Genomic DNA, 16,681 nt, shown 5'->3' with positions numbered 1-16,681 from the left:
CCTCCTTTTTTTTCAGTTTCTTTGTCGGTTAGTTATGTAATTCCCAACCAACCAACATTACTCCATAAAAAATTACCATTCACTTAACATAAGATTGCTCCACGTGATAACTTTAATTGCGCGTCGATTTGAAATGGATTTCTTTTAATGTCGAAGGGAATAAACGATGTCTCCGAATAGAAAGCATGTTATTCTATTCTAACCTGAATACTTTCCCCCATACTTTATACTTTCCCCATACTTTATACTTTATACTTTCCCCCATACTTTATATACAAAAAAGCGTGGCCCGTCGATGTCTCTGAAGTGAAATAATGTTCCTCCATTCTAACCTGAATATCTGAATATCTTTTCAATCATTCAGTTGGCATACGCGAGCGCTTCTCTGCAATCAAACTGAAGGCTAAATGTAAGTTTGCCTACTCTTCTGTGATGTCCCGTGTTCATTCCAGTTAAACATAATTTGTAATAAGATGAATTTAGCTTTCATGGATCGTCCTTGGTTTCATTATATTTTCCCTTCTTTGTCTTAATAATCCCCTGCAAGTTTCTTCAAGACTGGATTGTTCTTTTAAATCTATGCATAACTCTGGGTTTTTTTTGGATTTGTTTTTCTTTTATTTATTTATTTTTTTAACAAATTCGGTTGCTGTATTAATCTCTGAAAACAAAGAGGGAGTCAGGACTCAATCTCTGAAAAAAAAGAGGGAGTCAGGACTCCTGTGAAATACAATAGGTGCAGAAGAATTTCAGGATCTGAGGAGTTACATAGCAGAAAGCTCTCCTTAAGCTTGCTTGTTCTTAAAACTTGTTCTTGTTTTAAGAAATTCTCGACAGGAATAAATTCTTACAAATTGAAACAGCAGAAATTGACAATGACAAATCATTTATGATCTATGATAATGTGTTTGTGATGATATGCTGTATATTCCTCCAGCTTTTCTTCACATTCCTTATGGCTCGCACTTGAGGGATTCAAGTTTTCGCTGTTGGAGATAATCTTCATAAGTTTCTGGGCCGCTTTGAGCTCCTCATCCTGGCTGCCTCTTATGGATCGATGTTCGAGCTGATGAGGGAGAGGAAGGATCCCGTGCTGGGCAAGATAGAGGGCTTTGGTTGACTGCGAATTAGTGTTAACAAACAGGTATACCAATAACATCTCTCGGCCACCAGAGTTAGGCAGAATTGCAATCAAATGAGTTAATTGAACTGAATAGGGCGCTGTGAGGTAATGATGAGAAGGGCAGGATGGTCGAGAGTCGACCTTGGTGGAAGAGACGGGCTCATGATAGGGGCGAAGGATGACATGAAGACTTTCCCAAAGAAGCTGCCTTGCTATGGAATCATTTTCTATAACCATGCCAAAAAACACCTACGGTAGCAGACTTAGCCAGTACCTATTTCGTAGCCTCATCATCTCAGAGGAAATACTACGCCACTCCGACCCGAGGGAGATAAAATTCATACTTACATGCCATTTTACTTCTAACTTTGCCACTCGGTGCTGACCTAAATGATTTAATATTTTATTCATATTCGTTGTGGAATAAGGAAATAAACTGTTTGCCCATTGAATCCGCTCCCTTATTTGCTATTTTGTCAGCTTGGTTCTCCTGACGAAGAACATGGCACACGATTGAGGAGTGAAGTTTATGTAAGAGAATTTTGATTCTCCTAATGATGCCCTGCTATATGATATCCCCTGAGCTAGTGAGTGCCAAACTACAAGGTGACAAATTAAATTTTCAGAATCCCCAATAATAATTAAATTAGTAAACCTGATTTAATCCTTGAAATAAAGCTTATACTTCTACCTGGTTGTTTGTGCCATTTCCAAGGTCCCGGGCATATGATATTTAAACTTTTCCATTGGAGCAAAGAATAACCCACTCCCTGTTCCTGCACCCCTATCCTCTTATATGTTCTTATCAACCACTTCAGTCCGCAGTTGGGCAGTTAGGCTTCTCCAAGTTCACTAGCCTCGGTGATTTCATTCCATGGAAGATAGATTCCTTTCAGGGCATCTGAATGAAAGGGATATTGAAGGGCTTCCTTGAGTTTTACTGTCGATCAAAAAGAAACTAGTGGTCATGATTTTACAGCATTGAATAGAATTGTATGCCTCCCAAGGAACAAAGAGATGCTTCTTTGTCAAAATAACCTAAAGATAGATTTTAAAATACTCTCTGAGAGGCAGGAGGAGCACGCATAGGCATTGTTCAGTTGGAGGTTGAAATACAAATATGGAAACAAAGAACTAAGTCCGTCAATCTGTTCACTTGTAAACTTTATTCTCTTTTATGTTCTTACCAACTATTTCAGTCCACAGTTGGGCAGTTGGGCTACTCTCAGTTCACTAGCCTCGGTGATTTCATTCCATCGAAAATAGACTCCTTTCAGGGCGTCTAAATGAAGGGGGGATTGAAGGGCTTTCTTGAGTTTTACTGTCGATAAAAAAGAAACAAGTGGCCATGATTTTTCAGCATTGAAAACAATTGTATGCTCTCAAAGGAACAAAGAGATGCTTCGTTGGCAAAATAGCCTAAAGATTTAGAATTCTCTCCCAGAGACAGAGGTAGCATGCATAGCCATTGTTCAATGGAGGTTGAAATACAAAGAGCATATGGAAACAAAGAACTTAGTCGGTCAATTTGTTCACTTCTAAACTTGAAACAGGGGACATGCATAGCCATTGTTCAACGGAGGTTGAGATACAAAGAGCACATGGAAACAAAGAACTAAGTCAGTCAATTTGTTCACTTGTAACCTGAAACAGGGGACATCCATAGCCGTTGTTCAGTGGAGGTTGAGATACAAAGAACATATGGAAACAGAGAACTAAGTCGGTCAGTCTGTTCACTTGTAAACTTTATGCTCTCATATGTTCTTTCTTACCAACTACTTCAGTCCACACTTGGGCAATTGGGATCGTCTCAGTTCACTAGACTCGGTGATTTCATTCCATTGAAAATAGACTCCTTTCAGGGCATCTAAACGAAGGGGGGGATTGAAGGGCTTCCTTGAGTTTTACAGTCGAGATCAAAAAGTAATAAGTGACCATGATTTTACAGCATCGAAAGCAATTGTATGCCTCTCAAGAAACAAGTGACATGATTTTACAGCATTGAAAGCAATTATATGCCTCTCAAGGAACAAAGACATGCTTCTTTGGAAAAATAACCTAAAGATAGATTTTAAAATACTCTCTTAGAGATAGGGGAAGCATGCATAGCCATTGTTCAATGGAGGTTGAGATACAAAGAACATATGGAAACAAACAACTAAGTCGGTCAATTTGTTGACTTGTAAACTTGAAACAGAGGGCATGCATATCCGTTGTTCAATGGAGATTGAGACACAAAGAACATATGGAAACAAAGAACTTTGTGTGGTTTTGTTTCGACTTACCATAGGCATAGGCCGGGTACTAGAACTGTCCTTGACTTGACTTTCCTCGTCTGAGGAAAGTCCACCCAAGCTTGATAGCCTTCCTTCCTTGACTGGAAGTTCCTCAGAAGAGAAAACATTAGAGTACTTACAACTTGAAAACAGGATGTACAGGTTCTCCCATTAGCAACCTCTATGAATTACTTGCATTTCCATATTCTTCCTCTAGCTCATGAACAAGGGCCATCAATGTAAACACGGAATCCCTTGCAGAAGCCTAACGGCACTGATGAGTCCCATGGCAGGACTCTGCAATGGGCCCAAGATCTTGGCATAAATTTCTGCCCTTGTAGGCATGGTTTCCAAGGCCTTAAACTCTTGGTGAACACAAAACTTCTCTTTGGAAACGGTCCCAGTAAAATCATTCTCTTCAAGCTTCCGCTGCTTTTGAAAGTTCCTGTTAAGGGCTCAGGGTTGCCTAGGCATTCCTTTCTTGCAGGGCTTGAGAACCTCCCATGGGGTACCCTCAATGGTCTTCCCCACAAGTTTATTCTTCACCACAACCAACTTGGTGGTCTCTGGAAGGGATTTTTAAGTAACTGAAGCGGTTTCACGGTCAGGCCAGTGTGTTTGATGCCTACTCCTAGGTAGCAATTCTCCAGTGGTTTCTTTACTTTTCAACAGTTTCTTCCTTCTTGTTCCTGCTTATTGTGCATTGGATTCTGACTAGATGGCCGCTTCCTCCTGGATTCTCTCCTTTGACGGAGTGCTTATCCTTATCAAAGTGGGGGCTACCTCGGTTCCCCAGTCTTTCTGCTCTTCGTATCCACAGGCCCTCAATCCAACACCTCTCAGTGCTGCAATTGGAATTATCAGTCGAATGCCAGAAGGTATCCAGTATGTCCGAGGTAGCTGAAAATTGAAATCATGTATAATTACGTAGAAAAATCTAGACTCACTTATTCACCTGTCTTGCCTTTTTCATCTGTTTCAGAGCAACATCTTCTGTAAGAGCAAAACAATCATTTATGCAGTAGTTGACTTTGAAAACCGGGGTTTGTTCTTAATTCTATTGTGAGTCTCAAGAACCTGTATTGTGCTTGGACTAGGTTATTTTCTTTTTCCTCCAACCAAACTTGGACTAGCATAGATTTCAGTGATCACGTCTTTGATGGTTTCTTCTTTGGTCATGGACGTGCACCCTCCTCCATTCGCTGCTTGATGACTTTGCACCCTCCTTCATTCACAGTATGGTTACCAAGTTTGAGTTCAAATTCAATTTCGAATCCAATTTGATATGCCAAAATTTGATGGTATAAAAGTCAATATGAAAAAATTCTGGACTATTGAACATATTATTTTTCCAAAATTCTAAAAAATTGAAATGGACAATTATGATATTCAAATCCTGTTTTCAATCATGTTATGAACTTTGCAAATGGAATTATATACGGAAACAAAGTGCATAATATTTTTCCAAAATTGATATGGACAATTATGATATTCAAAACCTCAAAACCCCTCAAAATTTGTTTTGAATCATGTTATGAACTATGCAAATAGAAGTGCATAGTTTTACATTAGAATAACAGAACGTGAAAATCTCTGTATTCATCTACATATATATATAAACTGAACTTCCACTGCAGCAAATCATACAGATTCCACATTACCAAGCATGTCCATGTCTGGAGTGGAGTCATGTTTTGGGTGTGTGCAAATATTAATGTGAACTTGTACCCTCAATTACTAGTTACTCATTTACTTTGCAAGCAGCAACATCCATTATTCTATATAAGACAAAACATTAAACATTACAATTTAGTACTGGTAGAGCATATTCCAAATTAGAAGGAAGTCTACCATGAAAAAAGTCATGATTTTTTCCACTGAGGAGGATATTTCTGTTTAAATTTGATGGGTAGAGCAGACATATTTATGTGCAGGGTCGCTGCTAATGAAATCTGTAATAATCTATGGGTTATGTTGTATAGCAAAAGTGATAGAATAGGTTTATATCTTGCATATGCTGTATGCTTGTTCTCTGCTTTACAAATTCCATTCTCTGGATGGCCTATTCTATCGCTTCTGCCTACAAATTTATACCCTGCATACCATATATATGCTTGTACTCTGCTTTACAAATCCCATTCTCTGGATGGCCTGTTTTCTAGCTTCTGCTATACAGCATAAGCCCTGCATTATTACAGATTTCATTAGCTGCCCTGCTAAGGAATTTGATATGCAAAATCTCAACCAGCGTTTCCATTCATTAATGGATAACCGTATGCCATCTCATGGATCCGGAAGGGTCCCTGCAGAGTAAATGAGTCGCTAGAAATTTATAACGGCTATGAGAACATACTTCCTTCTGAAATGGGAATCTGCTCTGTTCTGCCTGTATTAATCCGCGAACCGAATATCCCGTACTGAATTACAAATTGGCTTCTTAATTCGCGAACCAAATTGAACCGCCGAATTTTCGATGTTTTCTGCACCAATTCGGCGAATTTGGTAGCTACGATTCACAGGTGAATGTATCCTCCTCGCCTTCTCACCTGTTTCATAGCAAGATCTTCTGCAAGAGCAAAACAATCTCTATGCTGTAGTTGACTCTGAAAACTGGGGCTTGTCCTTAATTCTGTTATGGGTCTCAGGAACCTTGTGGCGTGTCCATGATAATCATCTATTTTGGGATTAGTTGATTAATTTGTGGTCTTTTAATTTGAAGTCCCAGACTCCCCACCTCATGGGTCTCCTGTTGCATGATTACTGATTGGTTTCTGTTTTGAAGTTTCTCCACATAGGGTCTCACGATTATCGATTTTGATGGATTGATTTGTGGTCTTTTAATTTGAAGCCACCGCCTCATGGGTCTATGTTGCATGAATTCCATAGAAAATCTATTTATCTATTTCGGTACGATTATCGATTTTGATTGATTGATTGTGGTCTTTTAATTTGAAGTCACCATGTCATGGGTCTATGTTGCATGAATTCCATAGAAAATCTATTTTATCTATTTTGGTACAATTGTGTTTTGTTAAATTATTTCAGAATTCATCTTTCAGATTAAAATATATAACAGGAATATAAGATGTTCAGTGGAAGAGATATAGCTAGAAAAGGAGCATTACTTTATCTTGAATTTATTATATCAATCGTATTCTTTAAAGCAAATTTAGCCAGGCTCTTCCTACCTGGAATGCCAATGCTAGGAATTTAATAAAGAAAACAGTTGTGGCTGCAACGTGTGTGTATATATACACACACTGTTCGGCTATAGAACTAAATATGTTTGAAGATGATTCGGTTAAAGAGGAGATTTACTGCAATTGGTTATTCATGTGATTTAGTGGCTGTGTGAGACCGAAACTATGCTTTATTACCGTGAAAGTCTTTATTCAATATTCATAATCGGGTGATTGGAGTGCCAGCTACTGGAGGGCTTAACTGTTGACTTTGACTGTGTGACAGGAAGGTTTTATCCACCGATAAGCAGGTCCATTTAATGCTTTGTAATCTGCATTCTACAACATCAAATCTCTACCATTATTTGGTAGCCCATTTCATAGCCTGAATGCTGTATTAAAAAATCAGACACAGAAGAAGAGGATAAGAGAGAATTCTCTGCTGTATTGAAAAAATCAGGTCATTATGGATTCAATTTCGTTCCTCCTCCGTTTTGTATTGTTGTTTCTGCTAGCACCTGGCAGTGTGAGTGGAAGCTTCTCTTTTGTAAACTCAGGAAAGCTGGGAGATAATGTTATGGAATATAATGCCAACTACAGAGTGGTTCCACTGTCATCTAGTAACGACATCTTCAATATGGTTTTCTTCAACAGCACGCCCAATTCCTACGCCCTGGGCATTTCGGCGGGCTATTCCGGACAAGCGGAAACCATGAGGATCGTGTGGACTGCTAACAGGAACGATCTCGTCCAAGAGAATGCCGTTCTCAAATACGGCACCAACGGAAACCTTCTCCTTTCAGATGTAGATGGGCGCGTGGTTTGGTCCACAAACACTTCCAATAAGCGCGTCGTGGCAATCGAACTCCAAAACAACGGCAATTTGGTGCTCTATGACAAATTAAAGAACCCGGTGTGGCAGAGTTTCGATCATGCGACCGATACCCTGTTAGTCGGACAATCACTGAGCATTGGAGGGGTGAAGAAACTGGTGAGCCGCATGTCGGACAAGGACGGTTCGGAGGGACCTTACAGTCTCGCAATTGAAGCCGGAGGACTCGCTCTGTATGCCAGCCTTCCCAAGCCTGTTCCACACTGGACTCTCAGCTTTTACGAGGGGGGTCCAAGGGACATCTATGCCATCACGCACACCTGCAAGAAGCCGGTAACTAGCATAACATTCCTGAGTGATGTAAAAGCAGAGAATGGGTATCGTCAGATGATCAAGATGAGATTGGCCAACTTCACTGCGCTGCCAGAGTTTAGGGCACCAGAACTCTGCAAGTTTCCTTCCAACGAAACCACCACGGCTCTTTATGGTTTTAACACCCCTAGATTTAATACGACTCTGTCCTTTCTGAGACTGGAGTCTGATGGAGATCTGAAAATGTATACTTACTCGCCCCATATCAAGCTGAATAAGTGGGATATCACATACCAGCGATTTGGCTGTTGGCGAGGAGTGCCTGAGTTGGGAGGATCAATGGTTGTTTCTAGAAGGTGTCAATGTGTGGCCTGTGCTCGAGCTGATGGCTTCAAAGCATCTGGGAGTTGCGCTCTGCCCTCCCTTGCTGACTCTAGAGATACATCATTATCCAACTCTTCTGTTGATTCCTATAAACTGGTGGGACCTGAGCATTTCTCCAGCCATCATGTGAGTGCAAATCCAAATCCAATTGGGGAAACAGAAACCGAAGAGTGCAGGAGGAAATGTTCTCATGATTGTTATACCTGCGCCGCATTCTTGCACTGGGAACAGTCATCTGCATGCTTGCACACCCAGACTGTGGGTACCCCTAACCAGCTTGGGAACAGAACAAACCTTGTGTTCATCAAGAAGACTGTTAAGAAGGTTTAACGGTGTTTTAATCATCCTCTTCCATTACTTTCTTTGAATGCCATCAGACAGCTTTCTTTTTAGCAGTTACTGTGAAGAAAGTCAGCTATGAGCTTATTTTGAAAAAATTCAGTTATTAGCTCGTTACACTTTATTAGCTCATTGAGTGTAATCGGGAGAAGGTTTATCTCTGTATGTTCAAAGTATAAATTCTGCCTTTTTGCTGGGTGTGGGGGAATCCGCACAACTGTCTATGTAAAGCCATCTTGTTGAATATGCAATATGAATATATATGCTTTTTTCGTGCTGAAAATAAATGTTATTGCTAAAAGCATAAATTTTATTGTGGTATGATGTCTTATTAGAAACTGTGTTTGTATCGGTTAGGTTGGTTAATTGGCTATGTAATTTTTTTATTTTTTTTTTAAATTCTATATTTATAAATAGAAAAAACAAATAGATAGATATTTATGTTTATTATGAATTTAATTATGGATAATTATTAAGTGAGTGATAGAGATTTAATTTGTATAGAATATTTTTAAAGGTTAAGATTTATTAAATTGATTAATTAAAAAAATGATATAAAAAATATCATATGAAATGACAAAGCATGTAGTATTGATAAACATTGTATTGTAGCAAAATCTATTTATAAATTAAGAATCTCTATGATCAAGTGGGATGAATTTTCAGAGTTAAGTATCATTTGTCTTTTAAATGTATATATGTTTAACTTATATATTATTTTTTTAATAATAATAATTTTAAACAAAGTTATAATTTAGTTAATTTTTATGATTTATTTATATTTAACAATTTGAGATATATGATGAAGTAATTGTTTTTCTATTTATTCACATTTACTAGCTATTTACTTTATATGACTGCATTTACTAATTATTTAATTTATTTGACTTTACTAATATTTATTCACATTTACTAGTTATTTAATTTATATGACTGTTATTTGCCATGAACATAAAATAAAATACTTAACTTAATTTTTATTTTTCCATAAAAAAATACCCTCTAATACAATTTTTATTTCTATTTTTTTAAATGTTTTAAAATTAAAAAAATAAGAAAAAAAGAATCTTACTGAAAGTGTAATTAAAAAATATAAATATTAAATATTAAAATTAGACAATTTTTAAATAAAAATAATGAAACTTATTAAATAAATTTAATATTTTATAAATTTACTTTAATTTATTAAATTAAATTTATAAAAAAAATAAAACTTGTATTAAATTTATAAAAAAAAGAAAAATTACATTAAAAGAAAAATTATAACGAGAGAAAAAAAAACCTATTGAATTTCAATTATAACAAATGGAAAATGTTAGAAAATCTCGTTATACTATAATTAATCTTATCAAATATCTGCACGAACGCGTACTTTCCATTCTTCGCATAATCAGCACCTCCATTATTGACGGAACATTTATTTCTGGTCACAAATTCAATAGGCCTGTTGATCACTGCCAGTTGTACCCCACAACACAAACCAAACCAAAGCATATATATTATTATTATTATGTATATCTGTTTTAAGTTTCCCTGACCCTGACATGGAATGTCGGTGTTTATATTTTGTGGAGCACACCATCATTGAAAATGAATTGAGAAAAAGGTCATTGTCAAGGACACCATCATTGAAAATGAATTGAGAAAGACCGGAACGATATTGATGTCGCATTTCTTCCTATTGAGCGGCATGAGGTGCTCTTTCCATATATGGAAAAAGGTCATGACACAGCTTTTACCTTGTCACGGAACTCTTTTCGTAAAGTGTCCCATCCTAGAATGCGCATTTGGTGATGCTATAAGTCGGTGTACACATCTTGAGTATATATTTTTTAATTTTATAAAAATATGATATTAATATTACACAATTTTTTAATTTTATTTTTAATAATAAAATTATAATTTTAACAAAGTTGTATAGTTAGCATTTTTTGTAGCTTAGTTTAATTATTGAATTTTGAGATGTAGGATTTAATTAGTGTATTTGAACAAGGGCTACTTTGTAGATATTCTTGCTTATTTTAAGTATCCTTAAATTAGAGTAAGAAACAAATAAGACATACATGAATAAATGAATAAAGTGCTTTTAGTAGCCATAAAACATTGTTGATGACCTGAGATTTTGTACTTGAAGATTGAAACCAAAATTCTAGAACCATACTTCCAAACAAAAAATTGTTTCAACCAAAAGTGGTAAAAAAATATTGATATCGAACGTTGAAACCAAAATTCTATAACCATGCTTCCAAACCAAAAAATGTTTCTACCAAAAGTAGTAAAAAAAATATTGTTATGTTGCATTGGAAATCTGCTAACTAAAACTTCTAACATATATATAACTTCTCATCGAATTCTATTTTTACACAATATTACATTTGTTTGAATACATATGAATATGCTCAAAATAAACATCACAAATATATATGAATTATACTAAATATGAACAAAAAAGTAAATGTTCTACACAAGTGAATCGAACACTCAAGTAGAGATTTTTATCAAACACAATTCAGGAACTAATAAATTAAGAAAATATTGACATTGTAATGTTTTATGTTATAAAGACACAATTATCTTATTAATTTTATGTGACATAATTTTTAACAAAATTATGATATATATTTTTTTAATAATGTGTTTTTGAATGGATAATAATTTAAAGATATTTCAATTAATTTTTATTTGATTTTAAGAAAAATTCACAAGTAACAATTTGACCATGACTTACATAACTAGATTCCAATGTATTGTACAAAATATAAAAAAATTACATTTGCATTAATTATCTTATGACATTTAAAAATGAATAAAGTATTTGGCAAAACTAATATTAAAAATGTCACTTAAACAATATAAAATTATTATTTAACTAACCATTATATCAAAGACTTTGAAAATAAATATGAAATAAATATGATTGAAATCTTTCTCGGTGAAAAGTGGGTATTGCAAGTTGTATTTCAAGAACGCACAGATTAAAAGTTATGTAATCTAAGTATTGTAAAATAATAATTTAGATAACTATTACATTTTTTAATAATTTCTATATTTCTCAAAATGAAATGTATTATTTATTATTTGATAATTTATTTTTTGTATGATGTAATTTGTTATTTTATATGATGTAATGTGTTATTTGATAGTATATATGAAAATTTCATAATTGTACCATTAGAAATTGAAATTTAATATAAATTTTAAAATGCAAAACAATTAAATAAAAATTCAAAGATACAAAATAATTAAATATAACCAAAACTGAAAATTTGGGGAGACATTTAAGCCTATTGCACCTTCTTACTTTTACTTTTAGTTGAAAACCTGCTTGACAATAAACAAAATCGAAATTTTTATTGCTGAAAAAAAAATAAAAAATAAAAAATATTTGATTTGTTAAATATTTTATATTTTGAATATGTTATAACAACATTAAGTTAAATTATACAATATTTTTCAATCAACTAAGTTATAATTTTAACTAATTAATTTTATATTTTTTATTAATTATTTTATTTAGATTCATTTATAATGTAATTAATTGTTTATTTACATACTTGTTACACACCCTCTTAATATTTTTTACTAATTATTTTATTTAGATTCATTTATAATGTAATTAATTGTTTATTTACATACTTGTTACACACCCTCGAGCAGTAAGAAATAACCTCCCATCAATCATTTAATTTAATTTGACATGATTACATCTAACAAATATGACGAGGCTGGCATTCAATCATAAGTATGCAATGATAATAAACAATAACATTATACTATTTTAGTTTTGTATTGAAATATGTGTAGAGGCACGTTGGACGAAGACCAGGTTGGCCGACGACAAAAATCAAAGATATAATAAAAATCTATACTATTTGACTTTTGTATTGAAATATGTGTAGAGGCACGTTGAACGAAGCCCAAGTTGGCCAACAACAAAAATCAAAGATATAATAAACATATTGTAAACAACAAAAATCAAAGATATAATAAATATATTGTACAGTGTTATCATTAATCTCAATAAATGAAAAATGACCCGCCAAAACTTTTTACACTGTGAATCCATTTTATTTTCTTGTCTTAGACGATCTTCTCATTCACGATCGTTGTCTCATGGATCTTTCCCTCAGCGAGCTCATTTTCATCGAAAGATAAAACATATTATCATTTTTTCTCGTCGAAATTCACTGAAAAGTATCTGGTCGTTGAAGGATCCTAAAATTCACTATGTTAGATATGGCGAAAGACCTATTATAGCTATAAAGGACCCCTTTGCTTCTTTCTTCTGTCCGATCTGAACGGGCCTCAACTCGATAGCTCGTCATTCCCGATTGCTAACCGCATTGCAGACCAGGAACCGGATAGCCTTAGAGGAATGAGCCAGAGAATTATGTCACGCCATTCCAAGCAATAGGGTCGCCCGACCAGCAAAGGACATAAAAGAACAGGGTGTTGATCTCCTAGTTAAAAAATGTAGATATTATCTTCTAATTTTTCAACAATTTTATTTCCATCTTTGGTCCGAACCGTATAGGGTCTGTTCTCATCAATTATCCAAGAATTGTTCTTCTTCTCCAGGTTATTTTTTGAGGGTTCGGATGAACCCTCTTTTGGTCAGAACCAAAACGCTAGATGAGTTATTCATCCCCGTTCTTATTACCAATGAAATGGATCCAATAGTTCCGATTGTACCAATAATTGGATTATTGGCTACAGAAAAATTCTGTGACATATCAGGGCGGCCAATTAGTAAATTGTCTTGGACCAGTCTAACAGATGATGATATCCTCGATCGATTCGATCAAATTTGGAGAAATCTTTTTCATTACTACAGTGGATCCTTTGATCGAGATGGTTTATATCGTATAAAGTATATACTTTTATTATCATGTGCTAAAACTTTAGCCTGTAAACATAAAAGTACGATACGTGTAGTTCGGAAGGAATTAGGTCCAGAACTCTTTAAAAAATCGTTTTCAAAAGAACGAGAATTTGATTCTCTGCCTTTTTCATCAAAAGCGGCGGCCCGTTCGCAGAGAGAACGAATTTGGCATTCAGATATTCCCCAGATAAATCCCCTAGCTAATTCCTGGCAAAAGATACAGGATCTGAAAATAGAAAACTTATTTGACCAATGAAATGCTCTTTGAGTAATTGCCTCGATTCAGAATCATTTTTATTTTTCTATCCGAGAACTAATAGGAAATAGATACATTACATGGGGAAAGCCGTGTGCAATGAGAATTGCAAGCACGGTTTGGGGAGAGATTTCTCGCTCTTACTGATACTGAAGAGCAGATCATCCACTCCATCCGACGAGCTCCGGGTTCGAGTCCCGGGCAACCCGGATCAAATTTCTGATAGGTACCTCTGTGCACTTATTCTGGTTCTGGATCTAATCAAGTTTTTTTTAATATTTGTTTCTATTCACTAGGAACGAACTATCGCACTACGGGTTCTCCAGAAAGGTGATAAATAATTGATATTCCACTCATATAAATTTATTAATAATTTGGTTCCAGAATTGCGTTGCACTTCGTTATAGCAAAAAAAAAATACTTATTCGATCCTATCTGTTCTCATTCCAATTGATCTTCCATTTCTGGAACCAGGAATAAATAATTTGATGGAGTATCTAACCACAGATAGATCTATAGAGTGTGGAATATATCTAAAAAAGATAGAGTCTATCTAAAATACCTCTATATTCTATCCATATAGTATAGATTCAGTATCTATCCCGTTGGGATAGATATTTAAATTCCATCCCAGATATTGGTTGACATTGATACATGGATCATATTATACTGTAAAATAACAAGCCTTATGCTTGGGAGCCTCTGATGATTTTATAAACAAAGTTCTGACCATGACCGCAATTATAGAAAGACGCGAAAGCGCAAATTTATGGAGTTGCTTCTGCGACTGGATCACTAGCACTGAAAACCGTCTTTACATTGGATGGTTCGGCGTCTTGATGATCCCTACCCTATTGACTGCAACCTCTGTATTCATTATTGCTTTCATCGCAGCTCCTCCAGTAGATATTGATGGTATTCGTGAACCTGTTTCTGGTTCTCTTCTTTATGGAAACAATATTATCTCCGGTGCCATTATTCCTACCTCTGCAGCTATCGGTTTGCACTTCTATCCCATCTGGGAAGCAGCTTCCGTCGATGAATGGCTATACAACGGGGGTCCTTACGAGCTAATCGTTCTACACTTCCTACTTGGTGTAGCTTTCTATATGGGTCGTGAGTGGGAGCTTAGCTTCCGTCTAGGTATGCGTCCTTGGATTGCTGTTGCATACTCAGCTCCTGTTGCAGCTGCTACTGCCGTTTTCTTGATCTACCCTATTGGTCAAGGAAGCTTCTCTGACGGTATGCCTCTAGGAATCTCTGGTACTTTCAATTTCATCATTGTATTCCAGGCTGAGCACAATATCCTTATGCATCCATTCCACATGTTGGGTGTAGCTAGCGTATTCGACGGCTCTCTATTCAGTGCTATGCATGGTTCTTTGGTAACTTCCAGTTTGATCAGGGAAACTACTGAGAATCAGTCCGCAAATGCAGGTTACAAATCTGGTTAGGAGGAAGAAACCTACAATATTGTGGCTGCTCACGGTTATTTCAGCCGATTGATCTTCCAATATGCTAGTTTCAACAACTCCCGTTCTTTACATTTCTTCTTAGCTGCTTGGCCCGTAACAGGTATCTGGTTTACCGCTCTAGGCATAAGCACTATGGCTTTCAACCTAAATGGATTCAATTTCAACCAATCTGTAGTTGACAGTCAAGGCCGTGTAATTAACACTTGGGCTGATATCATTAATCGTGCTAACCTAGGTATGGAAGTTATGCACGAACGTAATGCTCACAACTTTCCTCTGGATCTAGCCACTGTTGAATCTATTTCAATAGGTGGATAATACTCTGATGGATTGTTATCGTGTATTGCTTAATTGAAGCATACCAAGCCTTTCATTCATTTTATTGAAAGGCTTGGTATGCTTCAATTGTTTGGTGTTATTCTTCATACTTCTTCCCATTCCATCAATAATGGATATGTGCAGTTCCCCTGCATCCAGCAGGAATTGAACCCGCGAGTTCGCCAATTATGAGTTGGGCACTTTAACCATTCAGCCATGGATGCTGGATAAAGATCATCAACATATTCATTCTATAATATGAGTATAGACTCAGATCTAAAATTGGGTAGTTCGGGATTGGGACCCATTTACATTCTTTCTCTCATACTTGATTCATGTCAAATATTCTCAATAGACATTCAAATAACATTTCATTGAATTAATTTGATAATAAGCCATACAACTTGTTCGAGAGTTGAGAGTTAGTCATCGATCTTGCTTTGATCCCCTATCAGAGGTCACCGACGACCCACATAAGAACAAACGTTAGCTCATTTTTTATTCTTGGAAGAAATGACTGTAGATAGATAAATTGGTTTTTCCGGGGCGGACATAGCCAAGTGGACCAAGGCAGTGGATTGTGAATCCACCACGCGCGGGTTCAATTCCCGTCGTTCGCCCATAAAAGAAGATAAAAAAAATCGGACTGGATCCGATTCGTTGTCATTTTCCTTCCTATTTAAGTGAAATAAATTATATCCATGGGACATAATGGTATCGGTTGGTTGACACGAGATTTACAATTATATGAAATCAATATATGCTATAAATATTCTATTTATTGGGATAAAACAAAAGGGAGAGGTAAGGGGGGGGGGGGGTTTCAAATAAATGAAAAAAGAAGAAGACCATCAAATTGGAAGAGATACAAAGTTATCAATTTCTATGCAATCCATGGACCAAATCCAATTTGATTAGATTGTTAATTCAAATCCTTTCACGTCGGGAGCACCTTATAAAGCTTTTTGATCCTAGAATTCTCAGTACGTTGCTTTTACGCGATCTACGGAAAAGCAATCCATATTTTTTGGTCGGTATAGTAGTACTTACATTATCGATCCTCATATATCGCTTCAATCATCAAAGTAGTATGATTGATAGAAAAAATTTCTATTTGATTAAACTCTTTCCTATCCATAACTTTATGGAACTTGGAAATGAAACACCGGAAGAATATTTAAAGCCTTTCACTCAAAATTGGTTGAGATTTCCGCATCTTTTACTATCTTTCCAATTGAAAAGATATTACAATCGGGATTTTGATCCCATTAGTTTAAATTCAGGATATGGCAAGAACACGAACAA

General features: G+C 35.7%; 1 protein-coding gene and 1 pseudogene across 1 annotated transcript; one reads left to right on the top strand and one right to left on the bottom strand.

Annotated features, from left to right (window-relative positions):
- The first annotated feature begins 284 nt into the window (after positions 1-284).
- Positions 285-8,714, top strand: LOC149223123 (EP1-like glycoprotein 2). The gene is made up of 2 exons (XM_089385775.1): positions 285-409; positions 6,865-8,714. The coding sequence occupies exon 2, from the start codon at positions 7,045-7,047 to the stop codon at positions 8,434-8,436; it is 1,392 nt and encodes a 463-aa protein (XP_089241901.1). The 5' UTR covers positions 285-409; positions 6,865-7,044; the 3' UTR covers positions 8,437-8,714.
- Positions 3,214-4,578, bottom strand: LOC149223124 (large ribosomal subunit protein uL10c-like; annotated as a pseudogene).
- Positions 8,715-16,681: the final 7,967 nt, after the last annotated feature.

Source organism: Pinus tabuliformis, chromosome Q (assembly GCF_031772625.1).
Source record: "Pinus tabuliformis cultivar Carrire ecotype Pingquan chromosome Q, CPIR1, whole genome shotgun sequence".
Taxonomy (NCBI): Eukaryota; Viridiplantae; Streptophyta; class Pinopsida; order Pinales; family Pinaceae; genus Pinus; species Pinus tabuliformis.
This window is presented reverse-complemented; position numbering and strand designations above follow the sequence as displayed.

What these genes read in the sequence shown, in the direction of transcription:
- LOC149223123 (XM_089385775.1), top strand. Translation starts at nt 7,045, where the DNA reads ATGGATTCAATTTCGTTCCTCCTCCGTTTTGTATTGTTGTTTCTGCTA.